The sequence below is a fragment of the Hoplias malabaricus genome, chromosome X2 (assembly GCF_029633855.1).
Source record: "Hoplias malabaricus isolate fHopMal1 chromosome X2, fHopMal1.hap1, whole genome shotgun sequence".
NCBI classification, from domain to species: domain Eukaryota; kingdom Metazoa; phylum Chordata; class Actinopteri; order Characiformes; family Erythrinidae; genus Hoplias; species Hoplias malabaricus.
Genome location: NC_089819.1, coordinates 9,356,488 through 9,372,441, shown reverse-complemented (window position 1 = coordinate 9,372,441; position 15,954 = coordinate 9,356,488). Strand labels below are relative to the sequence as shown.

The 15,954-nt window shown below is 39.8% G+C and overlaps 1 protein-coding gene across 1 annotated transcript in view; it reads right to left on the bottom strand.

Annotated features, from left to right (window-relative positions):
- Positions 1-9,399: 9,399 nt before the first annotated feature.
- LOC136676465 (nipped-B-like protein A) overlaps positions 9,400-15,954 on the bottom strand; it is a 32,037-nt gene continuing 25,482 nt past the window's right edge. Inside the window, exons 38-45 of the mRNA XM_066653515.1 lie at positions 15,632-15,822; positions 15,380-15,487; positions 15,018-15,224; positions 14,015-14,161; positions 13,396-13,733; positions 13,026-13,200; positions 11,703-11,876; positions 9,400-11,152 (exon numbers count right to left, since the gene is read on the bottom strand). Coding sequence (XP_066509612.1) covers positions 10,784-11,152; positions 11,703-11,876; positions 13,026-13,200; positions 13,396-13,733; positions 14,015-14,161; positions 15,018-15,224; positions 15,380-15,487; positions 15,632-15,822 — 1,709 coding nt within the window. The 3' untranslated portion in view covers positions 9,400-10,783. The remainder of the gene's footprint in view (positions 11,153-11,702; positions 11,877-13,025; positions 13,201-13,395; positions 13,734-14,014; positions 14,162-15,017; positions 15,225-15,379; positions 15,488-15,631; positions 15,823-15,954) is intronic.

Sequence of the window (15,954 nt, the reverse complement as noted above, 5' to 3'; positions counted from 1 at the left end):
CCAGAGCAGAAAAGGAAAAAAAAAAGATAGACACATGAAGCTAGGATCAGAGTTCAGATCAGATCCAGTTCCAATTTTGGTTCCAGTTACAGTGAATTTCCTCTGGGTGACTTTTCTGCAGTGGACTTTTCTTTTCGTCTCTGTGTGTTCTGAGGGAGGTGTTGGGACCGAAGGGGTGTGGCTTGTCTGCTGACAGACAGTGTTCTGGGAGCCCGGCACACTCAGGGTTAAGAGGATAATGGGTTTATCTACGCAGATGGAGCTCCAACTCAAATTGCACTTCACACACTGACAACAATAGAACACACACACACACACACACACACACACACACAAGGGCAGCAAATAAAACCCAAATACTGGAGTTACTCACATCATTTACTTGAATTCATCTTCTGTAACTGCTTCATCCTGTTCAGGGTTGCAGTGAATCCAGAGCCAACTTGGAATAATGAGATACAAAGCTGATGTAAAGCCTGAACTGGGCACCAGTACATCACAGGGCATTAGGCACTCAGACAGTCATTCACACACACCTGCAATTTAGCAATGCCAATTCATCTATCAACATGTGTTTTTAGACTGTGTGAGGACACTGGGACACCAGAAAGAAACACGCATTGATATAAGCAGAACACATACAATTCCTGTCTGTTTTCTAAGGTGGGTATTGAACCCAGGACGCAGAAATTCTGAAGCTATGTGAGATGAATATCACCTCACCATGATGCCTCAGTTTAATTTGCAGTAAACTAAACCTTTATTTATAACAATATTATAGTGACAGTAATCAGTTCAAAAGCAGTTAAAACACCAGTTGATTGTTGTTCATTTTCTCAGTAAAAGTAAGTGACACATCCTCCAAAGTGCACACTTTAATACACAGTTACTGCTGTCACACGAAAACCTTACATTTCTGGAATGGTAATTATTCGGAGCTGGAACAAAACATTGATTACTTCTCTATTGGTCTGATAGTCATGAAACCTTCACACAACCAAAAAAAAAAAAATACAAAAATAGAAAGAAAAAACAAATAGTACCAGATTTTATTTAGAGGGGTTTGGACCAAGGTTCAAGCTACAGAATGCAATTGTAGCACAGTTTATGGTGAAATTAATGTAATTGAATCCTCAGGAACCTGAGGGAACTATTATTTTAAGACACAAAAACGTTTATATGCAACTATTACTTTCATAATTATTTAGTGGTTTTGTTTGTATTTTAGTTCTTTAATCCCCTTTTAGTTCCCATTCGTCAAAATTTTCATACACAGAAAATTCACAAGTGTTACTAACACTGTTAGTGTAATAATTTAACACTCTCAGTGTTAAGTTAACACTAATAGTGTTGATTTAACACTGGTGAATTTGCTGTGTAGAGAAACTGAAATTAAATGAAAATAACATAAACACGGACAGGACTATGTTTAATATGTCTGGCTCTGAGTAAAGAAATTCCATCATTGAATTTAAATCTCTCTCTGTTTCATCAGAGATGGAGTAGAAAACATTCAGATATTAATGTGAACCTTATTAATATTCAATAAAGCTGGGAGCTTGCCCAAAGACAAATGAAGTTAATCAGGTTCAGAAACTGAGGAGAAAAGAAATCATTAACATTTGTCTGGAGCAGAGTTTATTCATATGGAACACATTGGAACAAGGTATGTCTGTGTTCATGTGCTTGAGCCAATCAGCAGTTTTGCAATTACAGGTGCTGGTCATAAAATAAGAATATCATGAAAAAGTGATTTATTTCAGTAATTCCATTAAAAGAGTGAAACTTGTATATTATACTCGTTCATTACACACAGACTGATGTATTTCAAGTGTTTATTTCTTTTAATTTGATGATTATAACTGACAACTAATGAAAACCCCAAATTCAGTACCTCAGAAAATTAGAATATTGTTAAAAGGTTCAATATTAAAGACACCTGGTGCCACACTCTAATCAGATAATTAACTCAAAACACCTGCAAAGGCCTTTAAATGGTCTCTAAGTCTAGTTCTGTAGGTTACACAATCATGGGGAAGACTGCTGACTTGACAGTTGTCCAAAAGACGACCATTGACAACTTACACAAGCAGGGCAAAACACAAAAGGTCATTGCTAAAGAGGCTGGCTGTTCACAGAGCTCTGTGTCCAAGCACATCATTAATAGAGAGGCGAAGGGAAGAAAAAGATGTGGTAGAAAAAAGTGTACAAGCAATAGGGATAACCACACCCTGGAGAGGATTGTGAAACAAAACCCCTTCAAAAATGTGGGGGAGATTCACAAAGACTGGACTGCAGCTAAAGTCAGTGCTTCAAAAACCACCACCACACAGACGTATGCAAGGGTTTCGGCTGTCGCATTCCTTGTGTCAAGTCACTCTTGAACAAGAGACAACGTCAGAAGCGTCTCGCCTGGCTAAAGACAAAAAGGATTGGACTGCTGCTGAGTGGTCCAAAGTTATGTTCTCTGATGAAAGTAAATTTTGCATTTTCTTTGGAAATCAAGGCACCAGAGTCTGGAGGAAGAGAGGAGAGGCACCGAATCCATGTTGCTTGAGGTCCAGTGTAAAGTTTCCAGAGTCAGTGGTGGTTTGGGGTGCCATGTCATCTGCTGGTGTTGGTCCACTGTGTTTTCTGAGGTCCAATGTCAATGCAGCCGTCTACCAGGAAGTTTTAGAGCACTTCATGCTTCCTGCTGCTGACCAACTTTATGGAGATGCAGATTTCATTTTCCATCAGGACTTGGCACCTGCACACAATGCCAAACCTACCAGTACCTGGTTTAAGGACCATGGTATCCCTGTTCTTAATTGGCCAGCAAACTCGCTTGACCTTAACCCCATAGAAAATCTATGGGGTATTGCAAAGAGGAAGATGCAATACGCCAGACCCAACAATGCAGAAGAGCTGAAGGCCACTATCAGAGCAACCTGGGCTCTCATAACACCTGAGCAGTGCCACAGACTGATTGACTCCATGCCACGCCACATTGCTGCAGTAATTCAGGCAAAAGGAGCCCCAACTAAGTATTGAGTGCTGTACATGCTCATACTTTTCATGTTCATACTTTTCAGTGGGCCTGCATTTCTAAAAATCCTTTGTTTGTATTGGTCTTAAGTAATATTCTAATTTTCTGAGATACTGAATTTGGGGTTTTCATTAGTTGTTAGTTATAATCATTAAATTCAAAGAAATAAGCACTTGAAATATATCAGTCTGTGTGTAATAAATGAGTATAATATACAAGTTTTACTTTTTGAATAGAATTACTGAAATAAATAAACTTTTTCATAATATTCTAATTTTATGACCAGCACCTGTATGTACTGTAGACCTGCTGTTGCTCTGCATACTTGGTTAGTCCTCTTTTACCCTGTATGCAATGGTTGGTTATTCTTTGGAACAGAAGTGGATCAGGCACAGTAGTGTTTGTAGAATATTTAAACCCATGTTAGATGATGTGGGTGCAGCATTGCTGTGTCTGATCCACTCACAATGCACACTAACATGAAAAGTGTGAAAAAGGGGTAACAAAACATGCAGAACAACACCTGGTCTACAGTATGTAATTACAGAACCACAATTACAGTACCCCTGCCTGGTAATGAGGTAGATTTGATGATATGACTAAGTGGTGTACTCTGAGGTGCAGTGGAGTGGCCCCTAGTGGCGAAAATTTGCTACGGCTTTGTTCAATATTGACCACCAGAGGGCGCTCCAATACCACTGTATTAATCTACAGAGTCAATTTACAGCATTTATGTATGCTTAAGCAGTAAGACAGTAACGAAGTAAATGTAATTCGCAGTGGTGGACCAAGTACACAAACTATGTACTTGAGTTAAAGTACAGATACTCATTGTAAAATATTAATCCAGTAAAAGAAGAGGTCCTTGGTTAAGATCTCCACTTGAGTAAAAGTACAAAAGTACCATCATTTATGTTCTTTATGTCCTGTTATCATTTTAGTAACAAGACTCGTCCATAGTCAACATACTGTAAGTGAAAAGACTCGTGTCTCTTGGTTCTATTTTAATAGAATGACATGAATTAATCCGATATTCATTCATATACATGGTTTAAGGATCTGTAGGTGTCACAAATCCCTTACAGAGAGTGAGAGTTAGTTGGAGATGTATTAAACACCATACGTAAAGCGAGATCAATACCAGGAGAAATATTCCAAAACACAAAAACCAGTACAGAGTGCAAAAGACAAAAATGAGTATCAGGAAAACAAAACCATAGCCTGTTTAACAAACAGATGTCTCCGAGTTGCAGAAATAGCTCCAACTATACTCTGTAACTATGCAGACAAAACATAGAGATTAAAGGAACACTACATAATTTTTTACCTTAAAATTATAGCATCAAAATCATTGCAATGCTTCACTGACCTGTAATAGGGAGAATAGAGCATCTGTCATTGCTACTCTCAGCTCTGCACTGCAGAAACTGCACTATGTACATTTTGGAGGAGGGTAGGAAACCACCCCCTTCCTGCCCCTCCCTATCAATTTCAGTACAGTGTTGTATAAGTTAATTGCACTAGGGGGAGCCCCAGGAATAGAAAAAAAATCTCACCTATCCATCCATTATCTGTAACCGCTTGTCCAATTTAGGGTCGCGGGGGGTCCAGAGCCTACCTGGAATCATTGGGCGCAAGGCAGGAATACACCCTGCAGGGGGCGCCAGTCCTTCACAGGGCAACACAGACACACACACATTCACTCACACACTCACACCTACGGACACTTTCGAGTCGCCAATCCACCTGCAACGTGTGTTTTTGGACTGTGGGAGGAAACCGGAGCACCCGGAGGAAACCCACGCGGACACGGGGAGAACACACCAACTCCACACAGACAGTCACCCGGAGCGGGAATCGAACCCACAACCTCCAGGCCCCTGGAGCTGTGTGACTGCGACACTACCTGCTGGGCCACCGTGCCGCCCAAATCTCACCTAGTGTTCCTAAATTAGTAAAAAATCTGTTATGTCATTGTGAAAGTTTATACTTTTGCATTAGCATCTGTGTCGCTTTGCAATTACACCGACAGACCACTAGGGCTGAATTTTAAACATCTTCTTCAACCGCATGTAGTACACAGTGTAGTGGTGCAGTGGTATTAGTTTTACAAATCTTTAATGTGAACTATGATAAAATGATTTGTCTTAAAAAAACATTTCTACTTCTCGAAATACTCTTAACATCCTGATAGCAGCCAGTAAGTTTAAAGATCTGATGACATAAAGAAAGAGACGTGTTGTATATATAAGCCAAATAATAGCAAAACTCTAAATATTTAATCTATTCATTTCTTTTGGACCGAAGAATATAACTGAACAGCTGAACTGACAATCTATTAACAGGTGTTATACCGAAGAGGGAGGGGCAAGGCGGGAACTTGCCTGTGACGCAGATCAGAGCAGGGAAGAATTCTCACAAGAATTCATAAAAATGCCTGTCAAATATCAAAACACTTTTGGGGGAAATTGATGCCAAAGGGGGTAATTTTTTAAAATATTGATGAATGAAGAAAAAAATTGGCCTCCAGCAGAAAGTGCACTTTTCTCACCCAGGGCAAAAGTGCGGGTGCCTGGGCATGTGCCTGCTTATTAGAGGGTAAATGCTTTTGTACTTTTACTCAAGTGGAGCTCTACAACGAGGACTGTGTACCGATACTGTAAAATATTTATTGTAATAAAATTACTTTCTTAATATTTCATTGTTTAATTGATTAGTGGCTAGCCAAGCCATCGTCTGGCAGCCACTGGGGGTTCCCCGAAGCTCAGGGTTCACCCAGGGAGCCGACGGCAGAGCAAAGCGGAAGCGAGGCAACCTCTGATGGCCACTGGGGGTTCCCCGACCTAGTGGAAATATTTTGTTATTTAATAATTAATAATTTGTCGTTTTATATACTCTATTTCTATGGGAAAAAAAGACCTCAGCAATATTACATGATCCATTCAGACAAACCCATAATTTATGCACTCCAGGCAGAAAGCGACCTCTGAAGGTCAGTTGGATTCTGTGTCTTAAATAGAACCACAGAGCTCTATTCTCCTCATTCATGGTGACTTCACAAAAAAAAGACCTCAGCAGTATCACGTGACACATTCAGACACACTCATAATTCTAAAATCCTCTCCAGACCAGAGTGTGACTGGATTCTGTGTCTTAAATAGAACCACAGATTTCTGCAAATTGTAGTGTTTTCATTTTTCATTGTAACTCAGGGCTTGATTAGATTATTTATACCAGGCAAAATGTTTGTCAGAGAAAACACTAAAGAAGGGACCTGTTAACCACATAAATAACAAAATACGTCACAAAGATATATTACTGTGGCTGAAGAACTGCACACTTTTTTTAAACATGAAACTTTCATCCATCCATTATCTGTAACCGCTTATCCAATTTAGGGTCGCGGGGGGTCCAGAGCCTACCTGGAATCATCGGGCGCAAGGCGGGAATACACCCTGGAGGGGGCGCCAGTCCTTCACAGGGCAACACAGACACATTCACTCACACCTACGGACACTTTCGAGTCGCCAATCCACCTGCAACGTGTGTTTTTGGACTGTGGGAGGAAACCGGAGCACCCGGAGGAAACCCACGCGGACACGAGGAGAACACACCAACTCAGTCACCCGGAGCTGGAATCGAACCCACAACCTCCAGGCCCCTGGAGCTGTGTGACTGCGACACTACCTGCTGCGCCACCGTATTTAAACAAACATTTTAGTACATTACAGCATTAAACATGAAAAATAAATACATAGATCATTTGTTGGGTGGCCTTGACATCTGGCCACATATTTAGGCATGACATGGCTTCAGCAAAAATACCTAAATTAGTAAACTAAACTAATTAATGTTTATGTAAATGTAACTCACTCAGTAAAGTAAATATTTAGGACCAATTCGCAAAATGTCTTTATTAAACTTGCAACAAAGCTAAATCTAAAACATATCTAAAATAAGCATTATTTATATAATAAAAGGACCCCAAATCTTCCTTATCCCCATAAAAAGATTCTTAAATATTTCATAGCATCAAAAACACCACTGCAACATCCTAAGAAATAACTTTATCTGTTAGGATACAGTTAACTGGTCAGTCACATTTACGACATTACAAAAACACAATTGCACCATTGCCACCTATATTTACATTTGCAAATGCCTTCTTTATAATTTCAGATCTCCCTATAAATGCAGATATTCATATAATCTCACTTTTCCAGAGTCTCTGGTATCTTTCACCATTTAACATGACCAAGAACCACCTACTACTACAGCAGTAGAAACCTGACTGACATGTTAAAGGACCAATCACAAGTCTATTTTGGCATAACGTGTAGAAGGCAGCAGTTTTCATGATGAATGTTGGACAAGTAGCAGAGCAAGTACAAAACGATACACAGAAGTGCATATACGTGGATGTAAAGAGAGCCATTTAGAATGCAACTGGCTCCTGACAGTGAGGTAGATTAACGCACTGAAAGTATCAGACTTGAGATCGGAGCGTCTGTGACGGAGACTAACATTGAGGTAAAATGTATTTATAAAATTTCTTGAAGATGTTAAATCATTATGATACCTACAAAATAATCTATAAAATGATCAAAATTAAATTTGAAAATAAATTGCATGCAAAAGTATTTTTTAATTATATAAATATTATATTTATAAGTTCTCTAGTTTTAAGATATCAGTGACAAATTTTACAATTTGAATGTTTTGAAACAATTATCATTATATTTTTCATTTTATTTAATAACCTACAGGTTAGACTGACATTCAGCATGCTACATCAGGATGTATTTATTGGATGCAAATGTGTTTTAAAGGTTACAACAAAATCATAGCAACATTTAAGTTGGAAGGCAGCGCGGAATTATTGAATGCGGAATGGGCAGCGAGTTTGTAATTCTGGCTAGAATGCTTGGGTGACCAGATCTGAGATGGTGAAAAAGAAGACACGTCATGGCATAGCTGCTCCAGATGAGGGTAGGTACAGGAGCTTTGCCTGACGTAAACAAGGACTACTGACGTGCAGACTGACCAATTAAATGTTTACAGAGAAGGTTATCGACCAATAACGGTAGCTCTACAGTCAGACCGTCCAATCAGAAGATACTTCCCCACGCCCCCTTCTCACTCACGTGAACCAATCGGAGTAGGGGAGGGCGGGACTAGTTTGTGAACGAAACGCTTCTCGAAGTTCTATGTAAGCTCTAGAAAAACAAAATCCCGAACGTTTGTGAAATTCCGGCCGGACATTTTTTTAAGTCTAAAAAAGAGGACATGTCCGGGTAAAAGAAGACGTCTGGTCACCCTAGAATGCATTATTTTTTGCATGCGACATTTTGTCGTTAAATTGAAACAAAAAGTGACTAAACCGACACATTTTACAGGCACACTGCTCATAAACATTTAATGTTAATCCATTAGCATCTCTTCAGTCTTCACTCACTCCGGTGTGGTTCCAAGTCTCACCTTCCCGTCCTTATTTCACCTCCCATGCTTCTGAAGGGGGGGTAGTGAGATTTGTCACTGCACCATGTTTCCTCTGACCCTAAAAAAACCCATGTCGTGTACCTTATCACTAACCGTCAGGAATTGTGTACTGTGAAACTGGTAAATGCCTTATGTCTAGATCATTAAGATTATTGAGACACAGACTGTAGTCCGCCTGTTTCATACTTTCTTATGTCCAATCTCCAATCCCAAATCATACCTGCTCTGTGGGGGTCCTGACCATTGAAGAGCAGGGTGAATTGGAATAAAATAAAATAAAAAAAAGGCAGAGAACTACAACGTGCTCCTGTGTGGTCAGTGGAACTGATAAAGTGTCCCTGGGTATGTGAAACAAGCTTTATAAGTGGCAATAATAATTTTTTAAAATTGTTTTCATATTATTATTTTTATTATTCATGTTATTATTATTATCCGTACACCATAGATCCAGGATTAACGCGGGAGAGTGGAAGTGTGCGCGAGAGTCAGTGAAACCGCGTGTGAGAGGGTCTTGATGGGGAAGGGCTTCATGTCATCCATTGTCGTATGAGCTGTTGTCAACATGCGAATGCACAATATACTTTTATGCTTTATTTTGTTAACTGTAAACTATTAACTGTAGTGATATTATCTTGGTTAGGATTTGAATGTTGGTGAAGGGTGTAGCATAGTGTTAACAATGTTGCTTTCTATAAAGACGACTGATATTTAATTCCCTACTTGAGTAAGCCCAGTGTGCTACACCAATATGTGACTACTACAACTACATTCCCTTATGTCTGTAAGAGGATTACAGCTCCTGCCAAATTACTTAAATGTCAATTAGGAAGAGGAGAGAAAGTGAAAAAGAGACTTGAGTAAGAGAAGTAGAAAATTTATTGCAGTATTTGTTTCATAAGTGGAGCTTCAGTTCCAGCCAATCACACGCTGCTTCTCCACACTGCTGCTTTAACAATAAATTATACCCACTCACACCCTGCTATTGTCCAAAACACACCGGACACACACAGAGCGGTCTTGGAAAAAAGAGCCAAACTATAACAAAGCCTTCTGGCGCTAAGAAAGAGAGAAAAAGAAAAAAAACTGTAAAAACATCAACAAACTAATCCTCTTCAACATTCAGTAAATATTTAAATTTATTTTATAGATATAAACAATATTTTTATGTTAAACTATGATACAGAGGGAGTAGAAACCAAACCGGAGCAGGTTCTGCTGCACAGCAGCCAAAATAATCACCCAGGAAAATGTGTCTAACATTTTAGTTGCCAGCGTCAGGAAAGAAAACACACACACAAACTCACACACACAAAGACCAACAGAGGAGTGTGTAGTGTAGAACAGCAGGGTGCGAGTGTGTGTAAGAGGAGTGTACGATCAGAGCAGACTGGTCCTGACAGGCCTGTGACTGTGCAAAACAGTGGTAAACAATTAAACCGGGTCAGGGGGGTGGCTGGGGGAGTGATTTTTTAAATAAAATGATATTAACAACTGTTTTTGGTCTGACAATTTTACATGGCACTAATGCAAATGAAAGATCAATCTCAGCATTAACTAATTATTTGAAATCTATTCATTTTTAAATTAAATGAAGAACAAGGAAGAGGACATTGGTGAACAAACTACGTTGGCTTGACAAAGTCAACTAATAATGGTTTAATGCTTAATGAATTACTAGAAAATTAATGAAAATACAAAGTGTCCGTGCAGTGTGTTTTGACGATTTAATGGTATTGCACGTTGTTGCTAGGATGTTCCAGGTGACTGGGAGGAGAATGTCAATTACTAGGGTGAAGCTAAAGCTAAGGATTGTTATGCATCATAATTAGTTACCAAGTGTTTTTATGGTATTCTAGGTACTTTTACTGAAGCTAATATGCAGCTCCTGTGTTATTTTCACATAATGTCAGTGTGCTTATAGAGGCCAGTTAGATGGTTGTTATAGTGTTTATAGGTTGTGATGTTTAAAATGGCTACCAGGGTGTTTGCAGATGGTTTCTATTACTAAGGTGTTGTTAATACTTTGTGGTAAACCAAGTTGTTATTAAAGTTACTAATGCGTTGCTGGACAGATTCTGTATATAAATAAAATCAATAAATGAACAAAGCATGCTAATTAGTTTGGAGGCTTGTTAACCCTCACCAGACACAGGCCTGTGTATTTATATATTGTTTATGTTTATTGGTCTATTCGTGCAGTAGTTTGTATGTGTGTGTGTGTGTGTGTGTGTGTGTGTGTGTGTGTGTTTTCCTAGATTAGCTGGAGTTCCTGTCTTTGCTAGAGTAAATCCCCCGCAGCGTTTGTGCGAGTTTGTGACCGAGCTTGTTGCCGCTGGTAAGTGTAATTTTCTTGTAGACGATGTCAGAGTCCTGAACGGTCTCTGTCCAAGGGACGAGTTTGCGTCCATCTCGGCGCTTGGCCTCAGTCCAGGGTCCGGAATATGATCCCACCATCCAGTGCACACTGTAGCTGTCGCCGCTGCGCTGCACAATCCTCACCAGCTGGGGGCGCTCTCTGTAGCGTGGACATAGGACTGCCACAATGTCCAGAGCTCTCACAGACTCGTTTAAATTTGCCTGGATAGCATCCGAACACTCTGCACTTTTGCGTGCGCGACGACTTGCCTGCATGGAGCGAGAACACTCAGCGTTAAAATATACAACATAATAGTTACAACAAACATATAAATAATATAAATTTGGACCCTAAAGTTTGTGAACACTGTGCATACTCGCCATACAAAACTAACAACCAATAGAATGGAATTGCTCTTGAGCAGATGCACTTGAGTCTAAGGTCAAAATGCCAAAAATCTGCTAAAGAGGTGAAAGACCCCCCAGCATTAGGCTTTGGAGAAGTGAAACTGTGTTCTCTAGAGTAATGTAGCACTATCAAATATGTCTGGCGTGAGCAGGCGTGGTGTTTACGATCCAGAATTTATCCTCCACTACATGTATCTGTCCACAGTAATATTTAAGTTACTGATTGCCATCAAATCCTCAGAGCATTGTTTAAGCATCTAGCATAAAGCATTTCCAGAAAAATAGGGATTATTATTGCAGAATAGAGGAACAAACTACAGATTGATACCCTTCATTTCTGAAGAGATTTTGAAGTGCCTCCACAAACTTTTGGCTGCATATTATATTAGGATGTGTCTGTATGTGCTCTGACCCCTGGTGTCCTGTCTTCCCCCTCGCTGTCTTCCTCCTCTGTCTCAACTGTATGGTGATTTCTCGGACTGTGTCCTCCCAGTAAAGCGTTGATGGCTTTGTTTCTGACGGCAGCACTCGCCTCACCTTCCTCCTCCTCATCGTCAGGATCCAGGTGCTCCATCAGCAGCTTAAACTACACATACACACAAAATCACATCAACTACACACTAAAACTTTACCCTGGTAACACTAAGCCTATGTGCACATTTCACATTCATTACTACCAGAATTTGATATTTCTGCTTGCATCTGTGCCACTAAAGCAATTCCTAGGATTCATGATTTTTAGCCCATTTTTTAAACTTGAATTTCCATTTTCAATTAGTGAACACTTTTTGTGAGTAATATATCGCAAATAGTGAATGATAGTCTATCAGAAGACCTTTCGATTTTTCAAACAGGTTTAGTTTTTGAATCATTAATATGTCCTCAAGTCCTATTGAATGGGATTCTTGGATTTGTTTATACTGTGTAATGTTTAACGCTACAATGGGCAAGCGTGTACAATGATATCACAGAGCTGGAGAAATATTGCACTACAAGCTGACTGCTGACTAGCACTAAAGAGAGAGACAAAGTGTGGGTTCAAATAATTTACACAACCCAGACTTTCCTGTGTTTAAAAACAGCTCAGTTCAGAAAGGTTCAGTCCAATTTGCTGTGTTTGCCAGAGTTTAAAGGGGTACATAATGTTTCATAACAGTAATCTTATATGAATGTCAAATTTTAATACTTGGTGGTGCTTCAGTACCTTGTTCAGAACAAGCTCTGAACACACTCCTGAAAAAACACAAGTGACATTCCTACAGAAAATTGAGTCTATGTGCCATTTAACTCATAAGAGCCCCAACATGCCATATTCTAAAATGATTTTTAGTTTAAAATAACAAATGTAATATAAACATCACAACAACTTACCTTGTATTACAACATTTTGTTCTTGAAATGGGAACAGAATGGGTCGTATGTAACATAGGACAAGTTACAAAAGCATTTGAATTGTTAAAAATGTTGGAACACCTTTTAGAAACAAAAATTATGCTTTAAAATAAGCATTTTTGTGGCATCTATGTACCCAATTAACAGTCATTCTGTAAATGAGGTCAAACCTACACAAATTCACAAACTGCCATGTGACAGGATGTTCAAGTAAATGTCACTTTGGGGCATCATTGTGTAAAGTGAAGGATAATGTTATGCAGGGATCTTTTCAGAACCTTATAAAAGGTTTGTGACACATATGTCACCATGGGCTCATAGGGGCTACAGTGTTTAGACTCACATCAAGGAACTGTTGGACAATCTTCTTCCTCAAATGTTCAGTCAGATCGCTGCAAAGTTTGCCATGGGACAGGAAGTCAATTGTCTGCCGAGGGTTGAACTGGACGTTGGATTTTCTGTTGACGGCTTTGTCGTATACTTTTGCTGATTCAGAGGGGGAGTACTTCTGGATTTTACTGCACACACACAAACGGGAGTTAGTTATGTCAATCACTTTAATTTAAACTATGATTTAAGCTATGATAACTGCAACATAAACCAAAATCACCCGTGTGTGCACATATGCATGCATTTGAGGCATCGTAAAAGGTTCTTTATGTACCGTTTGAAGATGAGGAGCGTGTGTCTATGAGAAATCTGTGTACATATACCTGTCTGAGAAGCCATAGAGGTTCTTTATGTGCTGTTTGAGGACAAGGAGAAGAAGAATTCCCTGTGATGCTCGAGCGAATTCAATGAGGGGCATGTTGTCATCGGGAAGACGCTCCATCACCACATCAACATCCTCCAGATCAGACTCAGAGTCTAACTCTGCCCCCGGAGCCTTCAGCACTCCATCCTCTTCCTCCTGCTGCTCCTCTGTTTCTCCCACACTCCTGTCTTCCTCATCGTTTTCCTCCTCCTCTCTCTCTTTTATATTTCTCTCTCTCTTTACTCTTACTCTCGTGTGACGCTTCCTGGGTGTCCGACCTGGAGTTCTCACTAAAGACTGAACACACAAACACATGGCTCAGTTTGAGCAGTCAGATCAAATTTAATGAGTTTTTTTTGTCATTTGGTGAGTCCCCCCCAACCACCCCCCCCCCACACTTCGTACTCATAGCTGCATTGTTACCACAACAACCAATGAAAACCTCTACAGTCTGATCACACAGATAGGATTTAGAGGCTTGTAACTCTGAGTGTGGAACCCAGACTACACAACATCTATCCTGTTTACATCAGATTTTTACCATGTTAATGTTTGTGTGTTTTGGGAAGGGGTGGTACCTCTTTAAATGTCTGCAGTAGGTTGCTCCCAGAGACAGATAATGTGATGTCGATGTGGTGCATGATGAAGAGCGGCTCCTCCTGAGTCTGATATGGGAAATACGCCAAATTGTCCGCTATAAACAACAGCACACCCACGTCCAACTTCTGTTTGAGAGAGAGACAGAGAGAGAGTTGAACAGATATGAAAAAACACTGCACTGTGTCCCCTAACTCTAAAGCAGAGCTCAGAGATGTGCGCAGTGGCACGGAGCTCCAGAGATGTGCGCAGTGGCAGCGTTACAAGTAGTAAAACTATATACAAGCTTTTAGATGGTTCTTTAATATTTGTTTCTTCTCTGAGAGCAACAAAACAATATGCTGCTGTCTCTCTAAGTGGTGTGCTTGTGCCATGTCCATCTCCCACCTCCTTCATGTTCAGTATTCCTGCTAGCTCATAAATCTCTACCGACAGCTCTGCTAACTCCTAAGACCTAAATTATATGATAACCTGCATTGAAAAATTTTCTTTTTATACTGTCTGACGAATATTTTATGAAGTTGAGCACAAAGTGGTGAGCCATTAATCCTCTGGGAATTTTACGTATACTACATGAATGTCTTTCATATTCTTTTTAGAGAGGAAACTTTTAACTAAATTTCTATACAGTTGCAGATACCACATTCAAACAGGTTTTACATATTTGCAAAATACAATAAGATTGTTCAGTGAAAAAAATGGAAACTGGAAAATGGGTTTTCTTGGTACTACCAATACAAATGTTGATCTCAAACTATGTTGACCTTACATTTTATTTTACATTTAAATATCCAGTATATATAAAATTTAGTCTTAAAAGGGACAATGCAGTTAATTTCAGAAAACATAATTTAATTAGTTAATATTTTTAATCAAGCGACAGCGCTATTTATATCACGTTTTCCAAAATGGGGTTGTACGTAGAATATGTTGAGCAGGGTGATGAGGAAGGCACTATGAGTTGCTACATGTGTGTGTACTGACCGAGCTGTCATCAAAAAGGTTGAGCAGCGAGATGAGGAAGGCTCTGCGTTGGTTTCGCTGGTTCCTGATCATGCTGTACAAATGAGAACATAGAGCCGTGTGGGACTCATCTTTACGAAACCCACGAATTATAGAACCCACTGAACAGGAACCCATCACAGCTTGCTGCACCTGGAATGACATCTTGATCCCCGCAACAGCCTTCATCTGTAACACGCATGCACACACACAGATGATTCGGTTACGTCAGTTCAACAAGCCTGGAGGAGAACACCAACTGCCCAGACCTGTTAGGTTAGATAACATACATTCTCTGGAAATAACTTTGTGTATGAATATGTGGGAGTGTGCGTGCTACTCACATGGATGAAGCCTGTGTATTTCTTGTCAATGTCAACAAGCTGTTGATCAGCTTTGTTCCTCATGGTGGGTTCAGGATCTGTTCCCATGGCGATCAGATATGGCACACACTGCATAAGAACAACACACCCTCAAGATTAAAGAGCAATCGGTCATTTTCTCTATTTTATTTTAAGTTAATAAAACAACTATTATACAGAGGACACCTAATGTTCTGGACTTATCAGAGATTCTGTACTTGGGTGTGTGTGTACCTGTACAGGGTGTATGAGTCCCTGGCTGAGTGTTAAGGTGATGACATTGAGGGAGAAGTGCCTGACGCTGGACTGTGTGTGGAAAAAAGCTTCCAGCACTTGTTTCAGATAAAGCTGCATAATGGAGCTGCTCATCCCTGAAGATATATCTCCCATCTCCTTCAGGTCCTCCTGCTTAGACAACTTCTGCCCTACACACACACATGGACACAGATTATTCTGATATTAGTGACCATCAACAGACCATATCCATAATGAATATTTAGCTAGAGTGTTGATAGGTGAACAGTGTGATGCTTGTTAGGTGGTTAATGTGGTGTTGC